General features: G+C 45.2%; 1 protein-coding gene across 2 annotated transcripts in view; it reads right to left on the bottom strand.

Moving 5' to 3' along the window:
* Positions 1-1,370: 1,370 nt before the first annotated feature.
* Positions 1,371-22,504, bottom strand: part of LOC139263455 (tandem C2 domains nuclear protein) — a 71,073-nt gene continuing 49,939 nt past the window's right edge. For both annotated transcript variants that reach the window (XM_070879573.1, XM_070879574.1), the window contains 3 exons: positions 21,628-21,742; positions 18,125-18,333; positions 1,371-4,464 (listed from right to left, as the gene is read on the bottom strand). In XM_070879573.1, coding sequence (XP_070735674.1) covers positions 4,357-4,464; positions 18,125-18,333; positions 21,628-21,742 — 432 coding nt within the window. In that variant the 3' untranslated portion in view covers positions 1,371-4,356. The remainder of the gene's footprint in view (positions 4,465-18,124; positions 18,334-21,627; positions 21,743-22,504) is intronic.

Raw genomic sequence — 22,504 nt, 5'->3', positions numbered from 1 at the left:
GGTGCTTTGCCCACCATTTTCCAGTCATTGGCGTTGATAGGAGAGAAATCATGAGCAAGACACCCATCGGTTTTCTGATGACTGAAACCCTGATAGTGGAATTGGGGCCTCGAGATGCTCTGCCCGTTATATATAAATGGCTGATTAAACCAATCCTTTAATTATGTGAACCTTTTGTTACATTGAGGGATCTCAATGCCATCAGCCAATTACTGCCTCACCAGTAGAATAGGGAAATCATGCAATGATCAAGTCATCCCCAGGCAGCTCTTGCACACCTCCCAGCACTTGAGTTATATAACTGCATTGTAGATTTTTGGGAATCAAACTGCCCTGGTGCCCCAGTGGAGACCATCAGAGGCCGCTTGACATCACGCTCCGCCGCAGAATTGCCCTTACCGCCCCCAAAAGAAGGGGAGCGCGGGAGGTTGGGCTCCGCTTCCTTTTAGGGGCGGTAAGGGCAATTCCGCGGCAGAGGCGGGACTTCCGCGTCGGAAGGTTACCGCGCCCCGATTCCTATTTTGCCCCCCAGTTGTGGTTACTGGTCATTTACTGAAAGTGTGAAGCTGGATGATCATCACAGCATTGCTTTAACCACCATATAAATAAATCAGGAAGGATGCATTCAAAATGCTTTGCATTGAACAGACTTTTCTAAAATGGAGAGGATTTCGGAATGATTTCGGGAGGGCAGGCTCCTGAAGGTGCCATGGGAAACTGAATGGGCTCTCACTGGAGAAAAGAAAATTGAAGAGAAGCACATGGTCCAGATTGTTAACAGCGATGAAGTGCATGGACATTAGTAGCAGCGCGCCTCTGAGTCAGAAGGCTGTGGGTTCAAGTCCCACTCCAGATACTTGAGCACAAAATCTAGGCTGACACTTCAGTGCAGATTTGGGGGAATGCTGCACTGTTGGAGGTGCTGTCTTATCTTATCTCTGGTGTCCTGGCCAATATTTATGAATGCATTTATTTGTACTAACTGAAAGGCAGCCGTTTCTCTGATTGGCTCTCCATTACCACATGATCTATTGCTAATTGATCATCTTGGAGGATAAGCCACACCCTGAAGTTCCTCTGGAATGTGTAACTGGAACCGCCCAGTCCAAGTTCTGAGTGACTTTCCAATTTGCAATTCGATCCAATTTAACTTCAGAAGCCACAGAGGATAGATTTCCCTAAAAGTCACCAATTTCCAGCCAAAGTCCCTTACCCCAGTGCAAGTGCATCCCCCCCCCCAGCTGAAGACCTTACCCAAGCACAAATGGATGACCTTAACCACCCCCCCACCGCCCCCCCCATAGATGGGGCATTGAGTGCGGATTGTTAACAGGTTTATTGGGTATGAAATACAATGTCGGAAAGTGTGAGGTCATCCACCTTGGGAAAAAAAACAGTAAAAGGGAATATTATTTGAATGGGGAGAAATTACAACATGCTGCAGTGCAGAGGGACCTGGGGGTCCTTGTGCATGAATCCCCAAAAGTTAGTTTGCAGGTGCAGCAGGTAATCAGGAAGGTGAATGGAATGTTGGCCTTCATTGCGAGAGGGATGGAGTACAAAAGCAGGGAGGTCCTGCTGCAACTGTATAGGGTATTGGTGAGGCCGCACCTGGAGTACTGCGTGCAGTTTTGGTCACCTTACTGAAGGAAGGATATACTAGCTTTGGAGGGGGTACAGAGACGATTCACTAGGCTGATTCCTGAGATGAGGGGCTTACCTTATGATGATAGATTGAGTAGACTGAGTCTTTACTCGTTGGAGTTCAGAAGGATGAGGGGTGATCTTATAGAAACATTTAAAATAATGAAAGGGATAGACAAGATAGAGGCAGAGAGGGTGTTTCCACTGGTTGGGGAGACTAGAACTAGGGGGCACAGCCTCAAAATACAGGGGAGCCAATTTAGGACCGAGTTGAGAAGGAATTTCTTCTCCCAGAGGGTTGTGAATCTGTGGAATTCTCTGCCCAAGGAAGCAGTTGAGGCTAGCTCATTGAATGCATTCAAGTCACAGATAGATAGATTTTTAACCAATAAGGGAATTAAGGGTTATGGGGAGCGGGCGGGTAAGTGGAGCTGAGTCCACGGCCAGATCAGCCATGATCTTGTTGAATGGCGGAGCAGGCTCGAGGGGCTAGATGGCCTACTCCTGTTCCTAATTCTTATGTTCTTATGTTCTTATGAAAGGCGCTACATAAATGCAAGTCCTTTCTTCTCTCGCACAAGTTTGGTATTTCTAATGTCTCCTTAATAATATAGGTTCCTTTTCTTTTTCCGCAGAGCTGCTGTAACTGAGCAGAGAAGGCTGAGAATATCATCTGTGTATTATATAAATAGAATGATAAAAGCCAAGCTGCTTTACGGTACAGTTTATACATTCAGTATTGCAAAGCTTTATTACAATGAACAAACTGCTCCAGGAAGACCATGGTCACTGCAGACCCAAGCTACTTCCATCCAAATAGGAGAGAAAGAAAAAAAATATTTTGAAGCATTTTTAGAAAAAATTACTTGTGCAAATAAAATGGATTTCTTCACATAGTGCGCATATAGAAAGGTGCAAATCGCACAAATTGAGACACAGCTAATCAGTAACTTCTAGTGAGGTGAATTTTCATGTTTAAGGCCAATCTACATTCCGCCCGGTTTCCATTTCCCATCTCAATAATGCGATGGAGCCATTCCCGCTTCCGCACGCCTGAAAACACACCCCAGACATTTAACTGGCTGTAAATTCATCCCGATCTGTACATTTTAGGTCTGGGCAGTGTTCAGAAATGGAAATTGGTGCATGGAGATGAACATCATCAAAAACTTGCATTTATATAGCACCTTTAACGTGGTTTAAAAAGTCCCAAGGTGCTTCATAGGAGTGTTAGCAAACAAAATTTGACACCGAGCCACATATCAGGACAGATGGTCAAAGCTTGGGCAATAAGGTAGGTTTTAAGGAGCTTAATAAAAGGAGAGGAGAGAGGTAGAGAGGCAGAGAGGTTAAGGCAGGGAATTCCAGAGCTTAGGACCCAGGCAACTGATGATACGGCCACCAATGGTGGAGCGATTAAAATCTGGGATGATCAAGAGGCCAGAATTAGAGGAGCGCAGAGATCGCAAAGGCTTGTAGGGCTGGAGGAGGTTATAGAGGTAGGGAGGGGCGAGGCCATGGAGGGATTTCAAAACAAGGAATGAGAATTTTAAAATCGAGGCATTGCCATTGTAGGTCAGCGAGCACAGGGGTGTTGGGTGAACAGGATATGGGCAGCATATCCCAGCATGTCTGTACACTGCCCACAGGTACGGCTGGATTCCTAGGCCATGCAAGTATCAAATTGTGTAACGGTAGCAGCCTGAACATACAAGGCAGAGATACAGATAAAGAATCCAGAAACATTCATCATCCATTTTCACAGTGGCAGCAGAAATCAACCATCGCTTCAGATGGACAGCTTCTAATCTGAAGGGGATTTTTAAGAGACAAAAATCAGCTTGCAGAAAATATGCTCATATCATGAAACTAATAAGACTATCCTGGGTTTTCAGAGATATTGTCTACTTTGTTTTACTTATAGAATAACGATTAGAATAGCTTACAAATAGTATGTACGAGTGCTGCTCAGATTAAATTCTTCATTTTCTATTGGAGTCATCGTCTAAATATCCCACCGAACAGAAAACGTTACAGCAGTGTAAAATTAAACACCTGACTGTTCTTCAATGTGGGAATCTTCTTATTCTTCATTGAAAGGTCTCCAAGTCTTCGATCTCCAGAATGCTCAGATCATGCAATTGATGCCCAAGTTGTGCTTAAAGCTAAAAGACTCAAATTGAGAGCCTCTACTTAACTTATATAAAAGTGCAGTTTTTTTTCGAAGCTATTATTTATAATATACACAGATACACACAGAAGCTGTGATAGTCCCCTATACATGGAAAGGAATCCCAATGTTGTCCACTGTTATTCAATTGGCACAATGAACGAAGGATGCTTTCGTTGATTGTCGGCCAAGGTCCAAAAATGAAGACAATGGTAAGTATTAGGTCTGTGTATATTATACCGTGTGGAGCACATTACAAGGCAGGAAGACAGTCCCAAAGGCACAGGAAGTCACGCTCACAGATCACCAGGTAATTTCAAACTCTGTCCCGCAATGTGCTCCAACAAGCTTTTTTTGCCGTTGGTATTCAGTACCCAACAAAGTCCTAAGTTTTACAATCAAGAATGCAACGTCATCATACTAACATTCCCCGTGGAATCTACTTCTAAAAGACACGATACAGAAACAGTTCGTATTGCAGTTCCAGTCCTGTGTGGCGCAGCTCTGATTGGGACCGGTGCAGCTCGGATCATGCTGTGGCTTCAGGTGGGGTTCAGCTTGTGCCACTTGATAACAACTTTCTCTGGGTTTGCACTCATATCTTTCCACTGTTCCAAAGCCTCTCCAGTGCTGTCCCACCCGATCACCACCTAAAAATTAAAAAAAAGAGCACCCAGGTCAGAGTCAAACACAGGCAATACACAGTTAAACACACTCGCATAGAAGAATCTTAGGGGGATTGACAGGGTGGATGCTGAGAGGTTGTCTCCCCTGGATGGAGTGTCTTGAACTAGGGGGCACAGTCTTGGGATAAGGGGTTGGCTGTTTAAGACCGAGATGAGGAGGAATTTCTTCACTCAGAGTGTTATGTATGTAAACTTTATAATAGTGTAAGACTTGCCATCAGGGGGCGCACCTGCACACCTCGTGCAAGCGAGTATAAAAGGTTGTCTGCCATGCAGCTTCAGCACTCTGGAGTTTGATTAAAGAGACTAAGGTCACATCAGTTTGAGCTTACAGCATACAGTCTTGTGGAGTTATTCTGAACATAACACAGAGGATTGTGAATCTTTGGAATTCTCTGCCCCAGAGAGCTGTGGATGCTGAGTCTTGGAGTATATTCAAGGCTGAGCTAGATAGATTTTTGGACTCTAGGGGAATCAAGGGATGTGGAGATCGGACGGGAAAGTGGAGTTGAAGTCAAAGATTAGCCATGATCTTATTGAATGGTGGAGCAGACTCAAGGGGCCGAATGGCCTACTCCTAATTCTTATGTTCTTATATTATTAAACTGATCTCTTTGCATCAGTTAAACAACTGAATCATTATCATCGAGAAGCATCCATTCTTATTAAACTGAGCCTGGGCCGAGTTTTATCAGCTCTAGTTTCCCCAGCCACATGTTTTTTTTTAAAAAGCAATAAAAAAGAAAGCAAGGTTTTGAAATGACTCAAATACCCAGGGTCGACAGAAGTCAGCCCATTTTCTTTCACTCTACTAGGACATTCCTCATCATACATAGCCTCCTTTAGGCAATAAGGGCAGGAGTAGGGCAGGATAGAGTGCTGCAATTCACTGGCCTCTCTACTGTTATGGCAATATCACTTAAGATAAAGTCAACAGTAGAGAGACATGTGCACAGGAGCCAGATGGCCCTTCTCACCTTGTCCATCCCTGCAGGTGCAAGAGCAGACAAAGCTAATCCCAACTGTGGCAATTGGTGAAAGGATTTGAGGGTCGTGAAACCCGAGCATCGAGCACGGTTGGGAAACAAGCTGCATTGTTAATACTATGTTCAAGGCTTCTGTTTTTGGGGTAGGGGATAGAGAAAGGGTGAGAATCAGAGAATCATAAGAATTCCCTCTTTAATACCCATCTGAATTCTGGGTTCCTGGGGCTAGATTCTAAAATACATTGGGTAAAAATTGCAGTAGAATGCTTCCGACCAAAATTATTTTTACAAAAGTAACTGGTGGTCTTGGAGGAACAAGCAATTCTGGTCCGAGGCCAAGGTGCGCAGGCTAGCGCAGAGGCCTACATAGTCCAGGAGTGTACACGCATCCTGGGATCACGTGGGCCTGGACCATCAATCACAATGTAGTATTCTCATTCGTAGTAACGCGAGCTCCGAGCCGGGTTTAGGCACATGCACTTCACGTGCCTAAACCCGGAATTTGTGGGGCCTCTTCGGGTTAGTGCGCACATCGTACACCCGGAAATGCCACAATTTACGGCTCATTGTTTTTTTTCCTACCACTAAGGCACATTTTCACAATGACGATATTTCTAGTGTCTTTTTGGTCCTGATCCAAGTGTTGCCGTAACAGATCCAAGTTCCTCACTGTTTCAATCCCCCGGTATAATTCCCACTTCTGTATCTGTGAGTCAGAGTACCACAGGAAGTGTGTTTGGTGCACAACTGGCACCGCTTGTTGACCACCAGATCTGGCTCAACCACCTAATGCATAAAAAAGTCTCACTCCTCACCCAAATCTTCTCAATGCTCCAGAATTATGCAGAGTTGGATGGGGGGGGGGGGGGGCGTGTACAGTGGAGGAAAGACCCCCCCCCCCATGCTCTTCCTCTGAATGATAAACATCCTCCCAAACCACCGGCCCACCCCTACTTTTCTCTAACCTTCCCATTTTCATCTCCGACATCGACTGATAGGGGTGCATGGATTTTTTCAACTCGCACATCAAGACCATCCTTCTCCCTCCAGTTCGTCCCCTGCTCGACACTCACCGACGTTATCATTCGTTCCCTGTCCACGTGCTCTGCCCCCCACACTCAAGGCTGCTGTAACAATCTGCTCTTCAAATAAATCATTACCCACACCGGCATCCAACCATCCTGTCATTAACTCCCATTTCATCGTTCATGTCTTTGAATAATATAAACAGACAAGGAGGTTTGCCAGACTTCTGGCTGTTGCCGGTAACATTGGGTTTAATTTGCTGTGAACCTTCAGCCTGGAGCATTCCTTAAATAAATGCCCGTCAGTATTTTTGCTGGCTGCCAAAATGAAAATATGTTCTATATAACAAAAGCTTTACTGATAATCATTCTATAATTAAACACCTGTAATGCATCATGGAGGGGAATAACCCCTCCCCCAAAAAAATATTGTCCAGCAAATCTTACCCAGCCCGTGCGATCATCAGAAGCATTTACTATTACCAGTGACATTACGAAGGACAATTGCCAATTTACACCATCAACAAGCAGCACTAAAAGGAGAATGGCATACGGAAACTATCAAAGTGTTTTTAATCAAATCATCATCATCATCATAGGCAGTCCCTCGAAATCGAGGAAGACTTGCTTCCACTCTAAAAGTGAGTTTTCAGGTGAATGAACAGTCCAATACGGGAATTACAGTCCCTGTCACAGATGGGGTAGACAGTGGTTGAAGGAAGGGGTGGGTGGGACTGGTTTTCCACACGCTCCTTCCGCTGCCTGCGCTTGGTTTCTGCTTGATCTCGGCGACAAAACACGAGGTGCTCAGCGCCCTCCCGGATGCACTTCCTCCACTTTGGGCAATCTTTGGCCAGGGATCGGTAAGGATGTTGCACTTTATTAAGGAGGCTTTGAAGGTGTCCTTGAAATGTTTCCTCTGCCCACCTAAGGATCGCTTGCCATGTAGGAATTCTGAGTGGAATGCTTGCTTTGGGAGTCTAGTATCGGGCATGCGGATGATGTGCCCCCCCCCAACGGAGCTGGTCGAGTGTGGTCAGTGCTTTGATGCTGGGAATGTTGGCCTGATCGAGAACACTGACGTTGGTGCATCTATCCTCCCAGTGGATTTGCAGGATCTTGCAGTAGACCATATACAGTAAACACCTCAAATCGCTGAAGAAATAGCACCAATGCTGTTTCTGAAAGATCCTTTAATTAATCAGCAGCTAGAGAGGTGCAGCAGTCAGTTGATACCACATACCTAACTTAAAGCAAGGGACCTCTGAGACACATGTGTGTCACGTCACCATTCTCTCTCTTGTACCCATGGGAACCGTGGATCTCATTGTTCGCCATTGGTGGCCATGCCTTCAGCTGTGCAGGCCCCAAGCTCTGGAATTCCCTCCTTAAACTTTTCCGCCTCTCTCTCGCCCCTCCTTTAGTACGTTCCTTAAACCCTTGCTCTTTGACCAAGCCGTTGGTCAGCTGTCCTCATGGCTTGGATTTTGCAGTCAGCACAGCACTAGCTGCTCATTGCATTTACACTTACCCACAGACTTTAATTCAATGCCAAATCATGTACACAATGTGATTTAAAGAGGGAAAGAAAGAAGGGATTGAGAAAGAGATATAAAAAAAAAGACGGAAAGGAAAAGTTTAAAAAAAAATTAAAATTAAATCTCCAACAATAATTAAAATCTGAAGGAATAAGACTCATATCTAAGATGCAAGTACAGCAACTTCATGTCATTCCACATGTTGCAAGAAGCATCAATGTGACGCCCCAATTCCTTTCTGCATCTCCCAGCTGCTAGCTTTAGAGTGGGTTTGACAGAGGCCCAGAGGCAGATCACCACAGAGTTTATCGGGGTTTTGATGGAGTAGACACGAGAAACTTTTTCCACTGGCAGGAGGGTTGGTAACCAGAGGGCACAGATTTAAGATAACTGGTAAAAGAACCACGGGAGATGAGGAGAATTTATTGTTTTTTGTTTTAAACACAACGATTTGTTCTGATGGTGGTGAAAGCAAATTCAATAGTAACTTTCAAAAGGGAATTGGATGAATACTTCAAAAGGAACAATTTGTCGGTTTATGGGGAAAAAGCAGGGGAGTGGGACTAGCTCTTACAAAGAGCTGGCAAAGAAACTGCCAAGTATGTAGACCATGTATACTAACTGTATAGTCACATAAGGTGTGCCACCAGAGGGCACTGTGGTGGGAGACCTGAGGGTCACCTGCATATGTGTGCAGGGCCCAGTATAAAAGGCTGCCTACCATGCTTGTGCCTCACTCTGGAGTTACAATAAATGGGACTAAGGTCACAACAGTTCAAGTACAATACTAGACCTTGTGGAGTCATTCATAAGAGCATTAAAGACATAACAGAAACGATGGACTGAATGGCCTCCTTTCTATGACACATTCCTTAACAGTATCCGATCTTCTTTGCAAAGTTAAAAACTCAATGTCCTGGATTTTCAAAACTCAAAAGAGACAATCCTTTTTAGATTGCTGGCTTCCATACAATCTACAGATCTAGATTTAAGGTTAAACTAAGCGGTCACCAATTTTATTCAGCTTCCGTGCAGATGTTTTCTGGCTTAGGCCCAACCCCATGAAAATAGTTCTAATATCAATAGTTTTTGTTTCCTCTTGGAAGGGTGAGTCAGTCACATGATAATGATATGAATACTGCGGTCATCTTGATAAGGCAATTCAGGGATAGAAACTAGGATTGCATTTATATAGGTCCTCGTCTTATCTTAGAAATATCTCAAAGTGCTTCACATACAAGAAATTAAGGCAGAATTAAACGAGATAAACATAGTGAGAGAGGAAGTATTAAGGGGCTTAGCAGCTTTGAAAGTGGATAAATCCCCAGGCCTGGATGAAATGTATCCCAGGCTGTTAAGAGAAGCAAAAGAGGAAATAGCAGAGGCTCCGACGATCATTTTCCAATCCTCTCTGGCTACACGTGTGGTGCTAGAGGACTGGAGGTTACAAATATTGTACCTTTGTTTAAAAAGGGAGAAAGGGATAGACCGAGTAATTACAGGACAGTCAGTTTAACCTCAGTGATGGGAAAATTATTAGAAAAAATCCTGAGGGACAGGATAAATCTGGAAAGACATGGATTAATCAAGGACAGTCAGCATGGATTTGTTAAAGGCAAGGTCGTGTCTGACTAACTTGATTGAATTTTTCGAGGAGGTAACCAGGAGGCTCGATGAGGGCAGTGCGTATGATGTCCTATATATGGATTTCATTAAAGCTTTTGATACGGTGCCGCATGGCAGACTGGACACGAAAATAAAAGCCCATGGGATCCAAAATTGGCTCAGAGGCAGGAAGCAAAAGGTAATGGTTGCTAGATGTTTTTGTGACTGGAAGGCTGTATCCAGTTGGGTTCCGCAGGACTCAATGCTGGGTCCCTTGCTTTCTGTGATATATATCAATGACTTTGACTTAAATGTTGGGGGTATGATTAAGAAGTTTGAAGATTACACTAAAATAAGCTGGGTTGTTGATAATGAAGAAGAAAGCTGTGGACTGCAGGAGGATATCAATCTACTAGTCAGGTGGCCAGAACAGTGGCAAATGGAATTCAATCCGGATAAGTGTGAGGTAATGCATTTGGGGAGGTCTAATAAGGCAAGGGAATACACATTAAATGGTACGACACTGAAAAGTGTAGAGGAATAAAGGGACCTTGGAGTGCAGGTCCACAGATCCCTGAAGGTAGCAGGCCAGGTAGATAAGGTGGTTAAGAAGGCATATGGAATACTTGCCTTTATTAGTCGAGGAATGGAATACAAGAGCAAGGACGTTATGCTTCAACTGTATAAAACACTAGTTAGGCTGCAGCTGGAGTACTGTGTGCAGTTCTGGTCATCACATTACAGGAAAGATATGATTGCACTGGAAAGGGTGCAGAGGAAATTTACAAGAATGTTGCGTGGACTGGAGAATTTTGGCTATGATGAAAGATTGGAGATGCTGGGTTGATTTTCTTTGGAACAGAGGAGGCTGAGGGGAGACCTGATTGAGGTGTATAAAATTATGAGGTGCTTGGATAGAATGGATAAAATGAACCCATTTACCTTGGCAGAGGGGTCAACAATCAGGGGGAATAGATTTAAAATAATTGGGGGGAGGTATAGAGAAGATATGAGGGGAAATGTCTTTACCCAGATGGTGGTGGGGGTCTGGAACTCACTGCCTGAAAGGGTGGTTGAGGCAGAAACCCTCACCACATTTAAAAAATATTTGGATATGCACTTGAAGTGCCATAACCTACAGGGCTACGGACCAAGAGCTGGGAAGTGGGTTTAGGATAGATAGCTCTTGGTCGGCCGGCGTGGATACGATGGGCCGAAATAGCCTCTTTCCGTGCTATAAATTTCTATGATTCTATAAGTGCAGTGACAGTCAGACAGACAAACACAGCAGCCATACATGTTCAGCTCCACACCAGTGGGTATCTTCACTTGAAAAATATTAAAGATCCACAGCTATATAAATACAAATGAATATTGGAAATAGGGATGGTGTTGCTTGTGAATAATGTTTAAAAATGTAATTTGCATTAGCATGCCTGAAGATTGTGTTTGAAAACCATAGATGATAATTTCTTAAATATTTTAGCTTTAAAAGCACACATAGAATTTACAGCACAGTAACAGGCCATTTGGCCCAACTGGTCTCTACCCCACATGAGCCTCCTCCCTTCTTACTTCATCTGACCCTATCAGCATAACCAGAAAATCAGCAAGTCTTGGCTACTGCCTCAATGGCTTGGTCGTACCTGGTCCAATACTGAACCATTCAGGTTGGATCAGAGTCTGTGCAGAGCGAGCTGATCTCAGCTCGGGGTGACGATTGATGACATGGAATGGCCACAATGGTCCCCGAATTACATGACACAGGAGAGGACAGGATAGGTCAGCAAAGGTTCCTGCTCCCAATCACATGCTACAGGAGATCCCTGGATAGTGAGGAGAATAGAACAGAACAAAACCAGACCCAGCTTGAACCACTGATATTTAACAACTAGGCTCACAAAGAATTAGTCCTTGGGTGAGGTACCAGGGGGAGTCAAAGGAGCCATAGTCCGGCATGGCAAGGAAAGGAGGGAGAAAATTGGGGTGGCAGGAAAGAGAGAAACCTGGATCACTGCAGTTTTCTATAAGATAAGCAGGCAAAATAGTGGCAATGTTTCTTCTTTACTAAAAGGCTTGAACATTTTGCAAAGCAGAATTAATATAGTTCTCTAATCAGTTGTGTTGCTTCAAGTTATAATACAGGGCTTAACTGGAACACTTGCATTGTTCACCTTTCAGTGGAATGGCTTTGTATGAGGTTTTTCTTCAAGGCATTTGATATGATCAACAACAAAATAATATTTTCTCCCCAGGCCACACACCTCCTGTAGTTGACCTGTGCAATCTCTGCCAGTACTGCGGAGGCAGTTACCAGGAGGCACATGGGTGGAAAAAGGCAGGCTCACTCCTCCTGGGGTCTCTCCCTGTCCCCATGCTGTAGTTCAACCTGTTAAAACGTCACTATATTCCGAAACACAGCACAGATAAAATGGGCACATATACAATTTCCACGGATGACTTGAAGTGCAAAAATGATCACAAGATAAATAAGGACGAGGTAGGCCATTCGGCCCATCCTCCCTCATCCATCCAATAAAAGAAAGCGCCAAAGTTTTCCCCATCACAACATTCAACTGTTTCTTAAAACGATTCCAGGCTTGTTGCCTCCACAATCAAACCCAGAGGTTTATTTGAAGTGTCGGTCAAGCTGCTGATACCAGATATCAGTCCCAAAAATGCCCTCTGCCTACTTGAATCTGTATCTCCAAGTTCTAATGTCACAGCTTAACTTGAAGTCATGCTCCCGATCTATCTAAAGATACCTCTGAGGTCTTCTTTATCACCTCCTTTCAAAGTCGAGAGCCCAAGTTTATCCATCTTTCCTCAGAAGTTACCTGGTGCTAGAAATGCACCTTATGGCTTTTCTCTGCACCAGCCCTGTGGTTTAAACATAGAAACATAGAAACATATAAAATAGGTGCAGGAGTAGGCCATTCGGCCCTTCTAGCCTGCACCGCCATTCAATGAGTTCATGGCTGAACATTCAACTTCAGTACCCCATTCCTGCTTTCTCGCCATACCCCTTGATCCCCCTAGTAGTAAGGACCTCATCTAACTCCTTTTTGAATATATTTAGTGAATTGGCCTCAACAACTTTCTGTGGTAGAGAATTCCACAAGTTCACCACTCTCTGGGTGAAGAAGTTCCTCCGCATCTCGGTCCTAAATGGCTTACCCCTTATCCTTAGACTGTGACCTCTGGTTCTGGACTTCCCCAACATTGGGAACATTCTTCCTGCATCTAACCTGTCTAACCCCGTCAGAATTTAAAATGTTTCTATGAGGTCCCCTCTCATTCTTCTGAACTCCAGTGAATACAAGCCCAGTTGATCCAGTCTTTCTCGATAGGTCAGTCCCGCCATCCCGGGAATCAGTCTGGTGAACCTTCGCTGCACTCCCTCAATAGCAAGAATGTCCTTCCTCAGGTTAGGAGACCAAAACTGTACACAATACTCCAGGTGTGGCCTCACCAATGCCCTGTACAACTGTAGCAACACCTCCCTGCCCCTGTACTCAAATCCCCTTGCTATGAAGGCCAACATGCCATTTGCTTTCTTAACCGCCTGCTGCACCTGCATGCCAACCTTCAATGACTGATGTACCATGACACCCAGGTCTCTTTGCACCTCCCCTTTTCCTAATCTGTCACCATTCAGATAATAGTCTGTCTCTCTGTTTTTACCACCAAAGTGGATAACCTCACATTTATCCACATTATACTTCATCTGCCATGCATTTGCCCACTCACCTAACCTATCCAAGTCGCTCTGCAGCCTCACAGCATCCTCCTCGCAGCTCACACTGCCACCCAACTTAGTGTCATCTGCAAATTTGGAGATACTACATTTAATCCCCTCGTCTAAATCATTAATGTACAGTGTAAACAGCTGGGGCCCAAGCACAGAACCTTGCGGTACCCCACTAGTCACTGCCTGCCATTCTGAAAAGTACCCATTTACTCCTACTCTTTGCTTCCTGTCTGACAACCAGTTCTCAATCCATGTCAGTACACTACCCCCAATCCCATGTGCTCTAACTTTGCACATCAATCTCTTGTGTGGAAAACATTGACCTTGTTTCTCTGTGACCAGAACTCAAGGAGTTAGCTCTCCAGGTACGATCTGTCCAACAGACTGGACTGTTTTAGTATCACATCCACTGATTTTTTTTAATCTGTTGGGTCTATAATTGAATATTCTTTTTCCATTTGTTAAGTGCGGCGGGTTCACCTGTACTTATTTACACAACCTTCACAGTGAATGTCACTCTGTTTTTCTTTTCAACTTGCAATACTTTACCCTTGTCTCTATCGAATTGCAACCGCCACTTGGTCAGCTGCCTAATTTTACCTAGTTCATGCCTCTACAGATTCACTTGCCCTTCCCATCCAAACCCCCACCCCCACTCCGCAATGGTCTTATCTGCATTTGGTCAGCTTTCATTGAGTTTGTGTTCAGATTACTAACATAAATGCGAAACAGCAGAGGTCCCAACATACCATTTCTGAGATATCCGAAGATTCAGATTTAGCACAGTAAAAAAAAAACAACAGCCCCTTTTTTGGGTTCAGATGCATGATGTCTTGTTGTATTAGCCTGGTCAAGCAAAAGTCTATCTCTCATACTCATAATTGTTGGGTAAAGGACATTTATTCCCATAAAGTAGTCAATGCTGCACTGAACACAAGACAGGCCACTTCTCCAAATGTATTTGCCATTGAATTCATGTACTTCAATCCAGATTCTGTCTTTCATTAGAGTTCAGTAGCTCGCTGACCTTGGATGGGTGAAAGAGCATCCCTACGGTACATTGGACACTATGTCACAGTCCGCAATACAGAACAAGGCCAGCTGGAATGTAAGTTATGTGTTCTCTCAAACCCTGGTATTCACTAAGAGCAAAGTTGATGCAATTTTGAGAGTTCTGAACTAACAGTCTGTAATACAAGCCCTTTCAGGCTTAATGCTTATTTGGGTAGTAACCTGTGAGGCCTCAGCCTACAAAGACCTCTTTGAAGTCTGAATGGAAAATCAGCTTTGGAAACTGAAGGAAAAATAACTTAAAATGTGTCAATGAAAATGATATGGTTGACATCTGCCACCTTACACTCAGTCAGGGTTTTACCTGGAGGACAGAAATGGATAGTTCGTTTTATTCAGTGCTACGTGACTATTTAAGTGAAGCCTTAATGAAAGGCAGCTTTGTTGTTAAGTAAATGACTGGAGGGAAACTTAAGTGTTTCAATCATGACAAGATCAGAGCTTCAAGGGTAAAGCAAACATTCAAGCGTAACTGATTCCAGTAATGTTGTGTGATTTACCAAAGCAACTTCCCCACCCCTCAAAATTATTCTCGATGACCTGAACTATCTCCAGTTGAAGCAGTAAATAGAGATTTAGATCGGAATCCACCAGCTAAAGAATAGAAGATCAAAAATAAAGGAGTTCCTTTCTTGACCTACATTTGTTGAGGGATTGGTATGTCCGTGTACAGGAAATAGATTAAATCACTTTTAAAAACAGAGGGCAAGGTTCAGTGCTGTACATGCACAATCTAGTCCTGCAGCAAGATCTAAAATAGGAATAGATGACAACAGGAAGGAATAAATTTGTCTGCTCTACTTGTGTGAGAAAGAGATCAAAATGTTTTCTTTTGAAGATTTTGAAATTTGGCAGAGACCTGCTGTAAAATTACATTAGTGAATTTGGTTTTACCTCGTGGATTGATATTGAGAGGTTGATAGATGCTGGAGAGCTGTTAAGGCAATGTTGTTAGTGAGTCTTTCAGTAAACCAACCAGCAGGAACTGGCTTCTCTTTCAGTCCTAAGTGCCAATCAGGAGAATTCCATAGGGCTGAAATTCACCCCTGCTGCACTTACCGTTTCAGCTGTTTTCACTGCCACGGTGGATGCAGTGGCCTCTTGCGTGAAATTCAGCTTAATGGGCTCAATTTTCCCCGAAGCATACATGAAGAGTTACACCTGATTTTTTGGGGCCTAAGTACGCCAAAAAAAAATATTCTAAGTTTCCCCGTTGGATTTCTTCATTTTGGTGTGGCGTAACCCGACCTTTAGTTTTGGGGGTGAAGCCTTGATCTGCGCCAAAAAGATCTGGCTACCATGGTAACCAGGGATACAATGTGAGCTGAGGCTGCAAAGTGAAGCATACAGCCAGCTCCCAACAGATTAAAAGATGCCCGGACACACTAAAAGAATTGAAAAACACATAGCAGCAACTTACCTCCAACCCTGCCCGAAGGGTTTGCTGGTCCGGTCCTATTCTAGGTCCTAATATCTCTCTCTCTCTCTCTGTGTGTGTGTGGATGATCCGGGGACGGAGAATGGGACCGGACCGGGAAAATGGGGACCAAGAATGGGACCGGACCGGCAAGCCCTTCGGGTGGGGTTGGCGGCAAGTTGCTGCTATGTATTTTTCAATTCTTTTAGTGTGTCCGGGCATCTGCTGCGCTGATTTCCATACCTGCACCGATTTCCATACCTGCACCGATTTCCATACCTGCACCGATTTCCATACCTGCACCGATTTCCATACCTGCACCGATTTTCATACCTGCACCGATTTCCATACCTGCACCGATTTCCTTAACTCTCCGGAAGGTTTTTCTGGAGAGGCCACATATACTGGCCTAAGCACAACTGGAGTAACTCTCAGCTGGCCAAACTTCCCTAAATGGCCAGAATTGGCGTGGGTGGCTGGTTACGCCCCCTTTGGCTGAAAAAAAAACTGCCCTAAAAAGATCGTAACTGAGTTATGCTGGTGCAAGTTGATTGGGGAAACTGTGGTTGTTCAACTTAGGCCAAAAAGAGCAGCATGCTCCAAAAAAAGGCTCAAATCACTGGGGAAAATTGAGCCCTTTGTCTTTTTTTCCAGCGGGGGGGGGGGGGTGGGAAGTCGGTCATAATGTGGGCGGAAGTGGTGGGGGGCGGGCGGTGTGTCCGTCACTGGTCATCAGCGTGGCGCTGGTGATGTCATCACGCTGGCCCGTCACCACGTCTTTCTCCTTCACTTAAAGGGGAGAACCACTATGAGCTCTGCGATTATTTTAGTTAGGTTCACTGGGCCACCAAGAGGGGTTGCCAGGCTGCTCATTGGCCTCCCCTTTAATTGAGGCCGCACTGCCATTTTACACACAGTGCAAACACAGTGCACCGACAGAAAAAACTGTCGGGGGCACCGAGTGGCAGCCGCAAAATTTTTCACAGTAAATCTTGCTTCGGGGCGGGAGATCGGCGGTGCGCACTTTAATGACAGACTTAGGAGAGTTTAGCAGCAGCCGGGCGGAAGTGAGGACCGCCAGAAAAGTGACCGGGGAGAATTTTGCAACCGGCAGCTATTCCACACCACCGAGTGGCCGCTGCTTTCTGGCAGTAACGTGCCTTATCGGGAGGCTGAAGTTTGGCCCCCATGACTCTAAAATTCAGTACCAGTACTGGAGTGCACCACACTGGTGCTTTGAAACACAACTGAAAAGCATTGAGGAATGTTCATTACCCAGATCAGAAGAATATCTTTTACTTCCAGAATTGTGCCTTAAGATCCCAGCATGTGGTGTGCTAATTAATCTCACTGCACCCATACCTTACAAATCTCTGTCATGTATGTAACCAGCACACTACTGTAACCCTTATACAATTGTAACCCTCAGGTAACCACTACATACTGTACATACTGTACATACTTACTAGAAATGCACCCCTTGACCACAAGGGGTGTACTTGTGGGAGACACTCCTTACCTGGAGATTCAGGTATATAAGGGGAGGTCCCTCACAGGGCCAGCACTGCTTGGTCCAGGTAATAAAGATGAAGGTCACAGAGTGACTGTGTCTGCATTACGTGCCTCGTGTGATTATGTTTAAGAGTAAAGGATTCAACAATCTCAATCATATGAAAGTGTTGCAGCTAATGCAGAAGATTGATGGGCTCAGGTCATTCTATAATGCAGAAACCATAAACGTTGAACAACTGCAGCAGATAAGGAATTGATTCAGTGGAGTAATTCTGGGCGATGAGCTAGTGTTTGATCTTCTAATTGTTTGTGTTATGGTGGCGTGGGTAATGTTTGTGGGGGTTTTTTAAAGGTTTTTTTCCCCCCAGGCTTCTCTCGGAGTGCACACGGCCCGGCACTTTAATTCGCGAGATTCCCATCCTTGTGTCACAAAAGGTTATACAACACCTTTCTTAGCGCTGCGCCCCCCGACACAGAGCTGAGATGCCCAAACCTATGTACTAAAGCGCAAACTATTCCCAGTCGGTAACTTTCCCGCCCTGCTTCAGCTTTTGCCCTGAAAACAGAAAAACCTAAAATGCAGCCCCTTGTCTACTAGTTGGGACATCCAGCCCTCTGATTGAAAACAAGTTTGGAACAATGGCTTGAAACATTCATTACATTTGGGCTGGATTCCAATCCATAAATATTTCCAACCGAACTGAATTAGTAGACATTACCTGGCCCAAGTGGTGTTTTCTTCGGACAGAACTTCTGCTGTACAGCTGCAGGCAGAAATTGACTCTCTGAAGATGGAGCTCATTTTGGACAACAGGGAAGAGAAACGTTTCTCCCCATTTCACCTGACCATTCACAGATTTCAGAGGCCGCGTCTTCTTCTTGTCAAACAACCCATCCTTGGTTTCCATTCTTATCTTCACATAGAAATCTAGATGGGGAAAAATGCACACTTAGAAACGTAGCAGAAAGAATTTGAGCTCCTCACGGTTATCACACATTACAACAAGCGTTACAACAAGCGAGAGACCATCAGCGGCAGGTCGGGGCCATAAAAGGAGCAGCGAGCAGCAGCCTGGGAGCAGCATGGAGGCATGCCACTACAAGGTACAGCGCGAGCTGGTGCTGGAGGGCAACGGCAGCAAAGTGTGACGTCAGCAAGGTCCAGGTCGGTGATTGGCACGTGGGCAGGTGCAGCAGAAGTGGTCAGGTCGGGGCGAAAGAGCTGAGAGAGACTGTGGAGGGATGTGATCGGGGCCCAAGGGAGGTGTGAGTTTGGGGCCAGGGGCCCAGGGGCAGCACGGACCAGCCCACACTACACCATGAAGTATAATGTGGATAAATGTGAGGTTATCCACTTTGGTGGTAAAAACAGAGAGACAGACTATTATCTGAATGGTGACAGATTAGGAAAAGGGGAGGTGCAAAGAGACCTGGGTGTCATGGTACATCAGTCATTGAAGGTTGGCATGCAGGTGCAGCAGGCGGTTAAGAAAGCAAATGGCATGTTGGCCTTCATAGCAAGGGGATTTGAGGACAGGGGCAAGGAGGTGTTGCTACAGTTGTACAGGGCATTGGTGAGGCCACACCTGGAGTATTGTGTACAGTTTTGGTCTCCTAACCTGAGGAAGGACATTCTTGCTATTGAGGGAGTGCAGCGAAGGTTCACCAGACTGATTCCCGGGATGGCGGGACTGACCTATCAAGAAAGACTGGATCAACTGGGCTTGTATTCACTGGAGTTCAGAAGAATGAGAGGGGACCTCATAGAAACATTTAAAATTCTGACGGGGTTAGACAGGTTAGATGCAGGAAGAATGTTCCCAATGTTGGGGAAGTCCAGAACCAGAGGTCACATAGAAACATAGAAGCATAGAAAATAGGTGCAGGAGTAGGCCATTCGGCCCTTCTAGCCTGCACCGCCATTCAATGAGTTCATGGCTGAACATTCAACTTCAGTACCCCATTCCTGCTTTCTCGCCATACCCCTTGATCCCCCTAGTAGTAAGGACCTCATCTAACTCCTTTTTGAATATATTTAGTGAATTGGCCTCAACAACTTTCTGTGGTAGAGAATTCCACAGGTTCACCACTCTCTGGGTGAAGAAGTTCCTCCGCATCTCGGTCCTAAATGGCTTACCCCTTATCCTTAGACTGTGACCTCTGGTTCTGGACTTCCCCAACATTGGGAACATTCTTCCTGCATCTAACCTGTCTAACCCCGTCAGAATTTTAAATGTTTCTATGAGGTCCCCTCTCATTCTTCTGAACTCCAGTGAATACAAGCCCAGTTGATCCAGTCTTTCTTGATAGGTCAGTCCCGCCATCCCGGGAATCAGTCTGGTGAACCTTCGCTGCACTCCTTCAATAGCAAGAATGTCCTTCCTCAGGTTAGGAGACCAAAACTGTACACAATACTCCAGGTGTGGCCTCACCAATGCCCTGTACAACTGTAGCAACACCTCCCTGCCCCTGTACTCAAATCCCCTTGCTATGAAGGCCAACATGCCATTTGCTTTCTTAACCGCCTGCTGCACCTGCATGCCAACAGTCTAAGGATAAGGGGTAAGCCATTTAGGACCGAGATGCGGAGGAACTTCTTCACCCAGAGAGTGGTGAACCTGTGGAATTCTCTACCACAGAAAGTTGTTGAGGCCAATTCACTAAATATATTCAAAAAGGAGTTAGATGAGGTCCTTACTACTAGGGGGATCAAGGGGTATGGCGAGAAAGCAGAAATGGGGTACTGAAGTTGAATGTTCAGCCATGAACTCATTGAATGGCGGTGCAGGCTAGAAGGGCCGAATGGCCTACTCCTGCACCTATTTTCTATGTTTCTATGTGTGCGCACTAGGTCTGTGCAGCAGAGCAGGTCTCCAGTTGTCTTGGGTAATCCTTGCCACTGGACCAAGACCTAGCTCTGTCAAGCCCATGTGGTGGCTGGTGTGCAACGGCCACCACACGTTAAAAAATCCACGCACAGGCATCTTCCACCCCTGAGGATGTAGTTCGGGTTCTTCTTTCGAAACACCTGTGAACTCATCCTTTTTTTTGGCGTGCAAGCAAGTCGTTTCGAGAGACCGCCTATGATGAGATTCTAGCTCCAGAACACTCCAAATGCAGGAACAAAAGCCCATTGCCAAAACACTTGCAGTCACACAGGAAATTGATCCTTTGGGAAAATGTGTGTCTCCTTGGCTCAGAGCTCAATGCACAGGAGCGGGCAACAATAATTTGGGCCTCCGCTCCCCGCATATTCCATCATGTAAAGTTACATGAATTGTCGATATGCGTTCCCAGCACTCAACGCTGTGTGTCGTGAGTGCCAAAGATGAAAATAACTGCAAACATCAAAGTAGGGTATATTCCAGTAATACTCTTCAGGTCAGCTACTCAAATGAGTTGAGAATTCCACCTTGATAAAGTTGATTAACTCTCTTTCAGTTCCTAGTCAACTTTAGGGTTGCCAACTTTGGTTGGACATATTCCTGGAGGTTTCATCATATGAACGCCCGCTTACAACCATCACTGCTGCCCACCCCACCCCCACCCCATCCTCACCACATTGCTCTTTAATTCCAGGAGACTCCAGGGCAATCCTGGAGGGTTGGCAACCCAAGCCTCCTCTGAATTGTTTCCCAATATCTTTTATTCTTCATTTTAGAGCTAGCCAGAGGGGGTTACATGTAAAATAACGTGATGCTCATCCTTTTGTCTAATTATTAAATTGCGATCCTGTGTAATTCCACCAAAAATTGACAATTCCTGAGTAAAGCACAAACTGACTGCAGTCATCTTAATACAGAGCACGGGTCCACCGACCCCACCACCCCTCCCCGCCCCAGATCGCCACAGCTCCCCCCTCCCCCGATCCCCGCCGCCCCTTGGCCTCCGACTCTCACTTACCCGAGGGCTGCGACCTTAGCAGCGGCCCTGTCTTCGTTGACTCTTTGTGCCACTCTGGATGGATGTTAATGAGGCCAGAGGCCTGATATTAGGGGTGACTCTGGTCTCACCATTCGGGCACAGGGATTGTAACCTTCGGCCCCCCACCGCCACCACATGACCAAAGATGGGTGCCTCCGGATTTCTGCACCTCCCCTCCTCACCTCCCCCACCCCACCCCCACCTCCGTGTATTTTAAACTTTACTACTCCAAACGTTTATAATACCCACGATGAACACCTTCAGGACTTGAGCAAACAATGTCACCGTTAGCACATACTTAATGTCAGAGGGGTGGAGGAACATTGCAGGTTCTGCACTTCCAGGATTTGCAGCTGGATGCGATTGCTGACAGCTTGGAAACAGGTTCCTATTCGCAGAAGTGCCAGACAGGTCTGGGTGAAAATAAAGAAAAACAAAGCAATTTATACTTCAGCAGACAACCGGAAAAATTGTAAAAACAAGGCAAACAAAAAAAACACATTACGATTTAGCTCATGTTTGCGTTTTCCATTGTACACAATCATCGTCGCTGGGTCAAAATCCTGGAACTCCCTCCCTAACAGCATTGTGGGAGTGTCTTCACCACACGGACTGCAGCGGTTCAAGGCAGCGGCTCACCAGTACCTTCTCAAGGGCAATTAGGGATGGGCAATAAATGCTGGCCTTGCCAGCAACGCCCACACACCTTAAACAATTAAAAATAATTTAGAAATGAATTTCAAAGCAGGTTTTGACAATTCAGTGACTGAAATGATTGCACTGACTTCCCCAACTGAGTCGATGACTCAGAACAAAGTCAAAAGTGAATCAGAGGCAGCCAAATCAAACGTTAAACTCGAGCCTTCCTGCTTTGCCTCAAATGAATCTTAAGTAACTTCGAGGAGCTGCCTTGGGGCATGGTTCTTTATGATTTGCAGGAATGAAAACAGAAGCACCAGTTTTCATTTATTGGCCAGAAGCCAATTCCTTCACGTTCCAAGGCAAACTGTATTAATCGTTCATCTGGCCGATTAAATTAGCTTCCTGGGAGCTCAGATTACTTGGGACTTGGGTTGACATATCGGCCGCAGAAAAAAAACCCAATTTGAACAGCATTAATGTTGGGAGCAGGCTCACAAATGCCAACTTAAATGGCAAATATAAAAGATTAACAG

This window comes from Pristiophorus japonicus, chromosome 4 (genome assembly GCF_044704955.1).
Source record: "Pristiophorus japonicus isolate sPriJap1 chromosome 4, sPriJap1.hap1, whole genome shotgun sequence".
NCBI lineage: Eukaryota > Metazoa > Chordata > Chondrichthyes > Pristiophoridae > Pristiophorus > Pristiophorus japonicus.
Note: the sequence above shows the minus strand (reverse complement) of the source record. Positions and strands in the feature narration are given on the sequence as shown.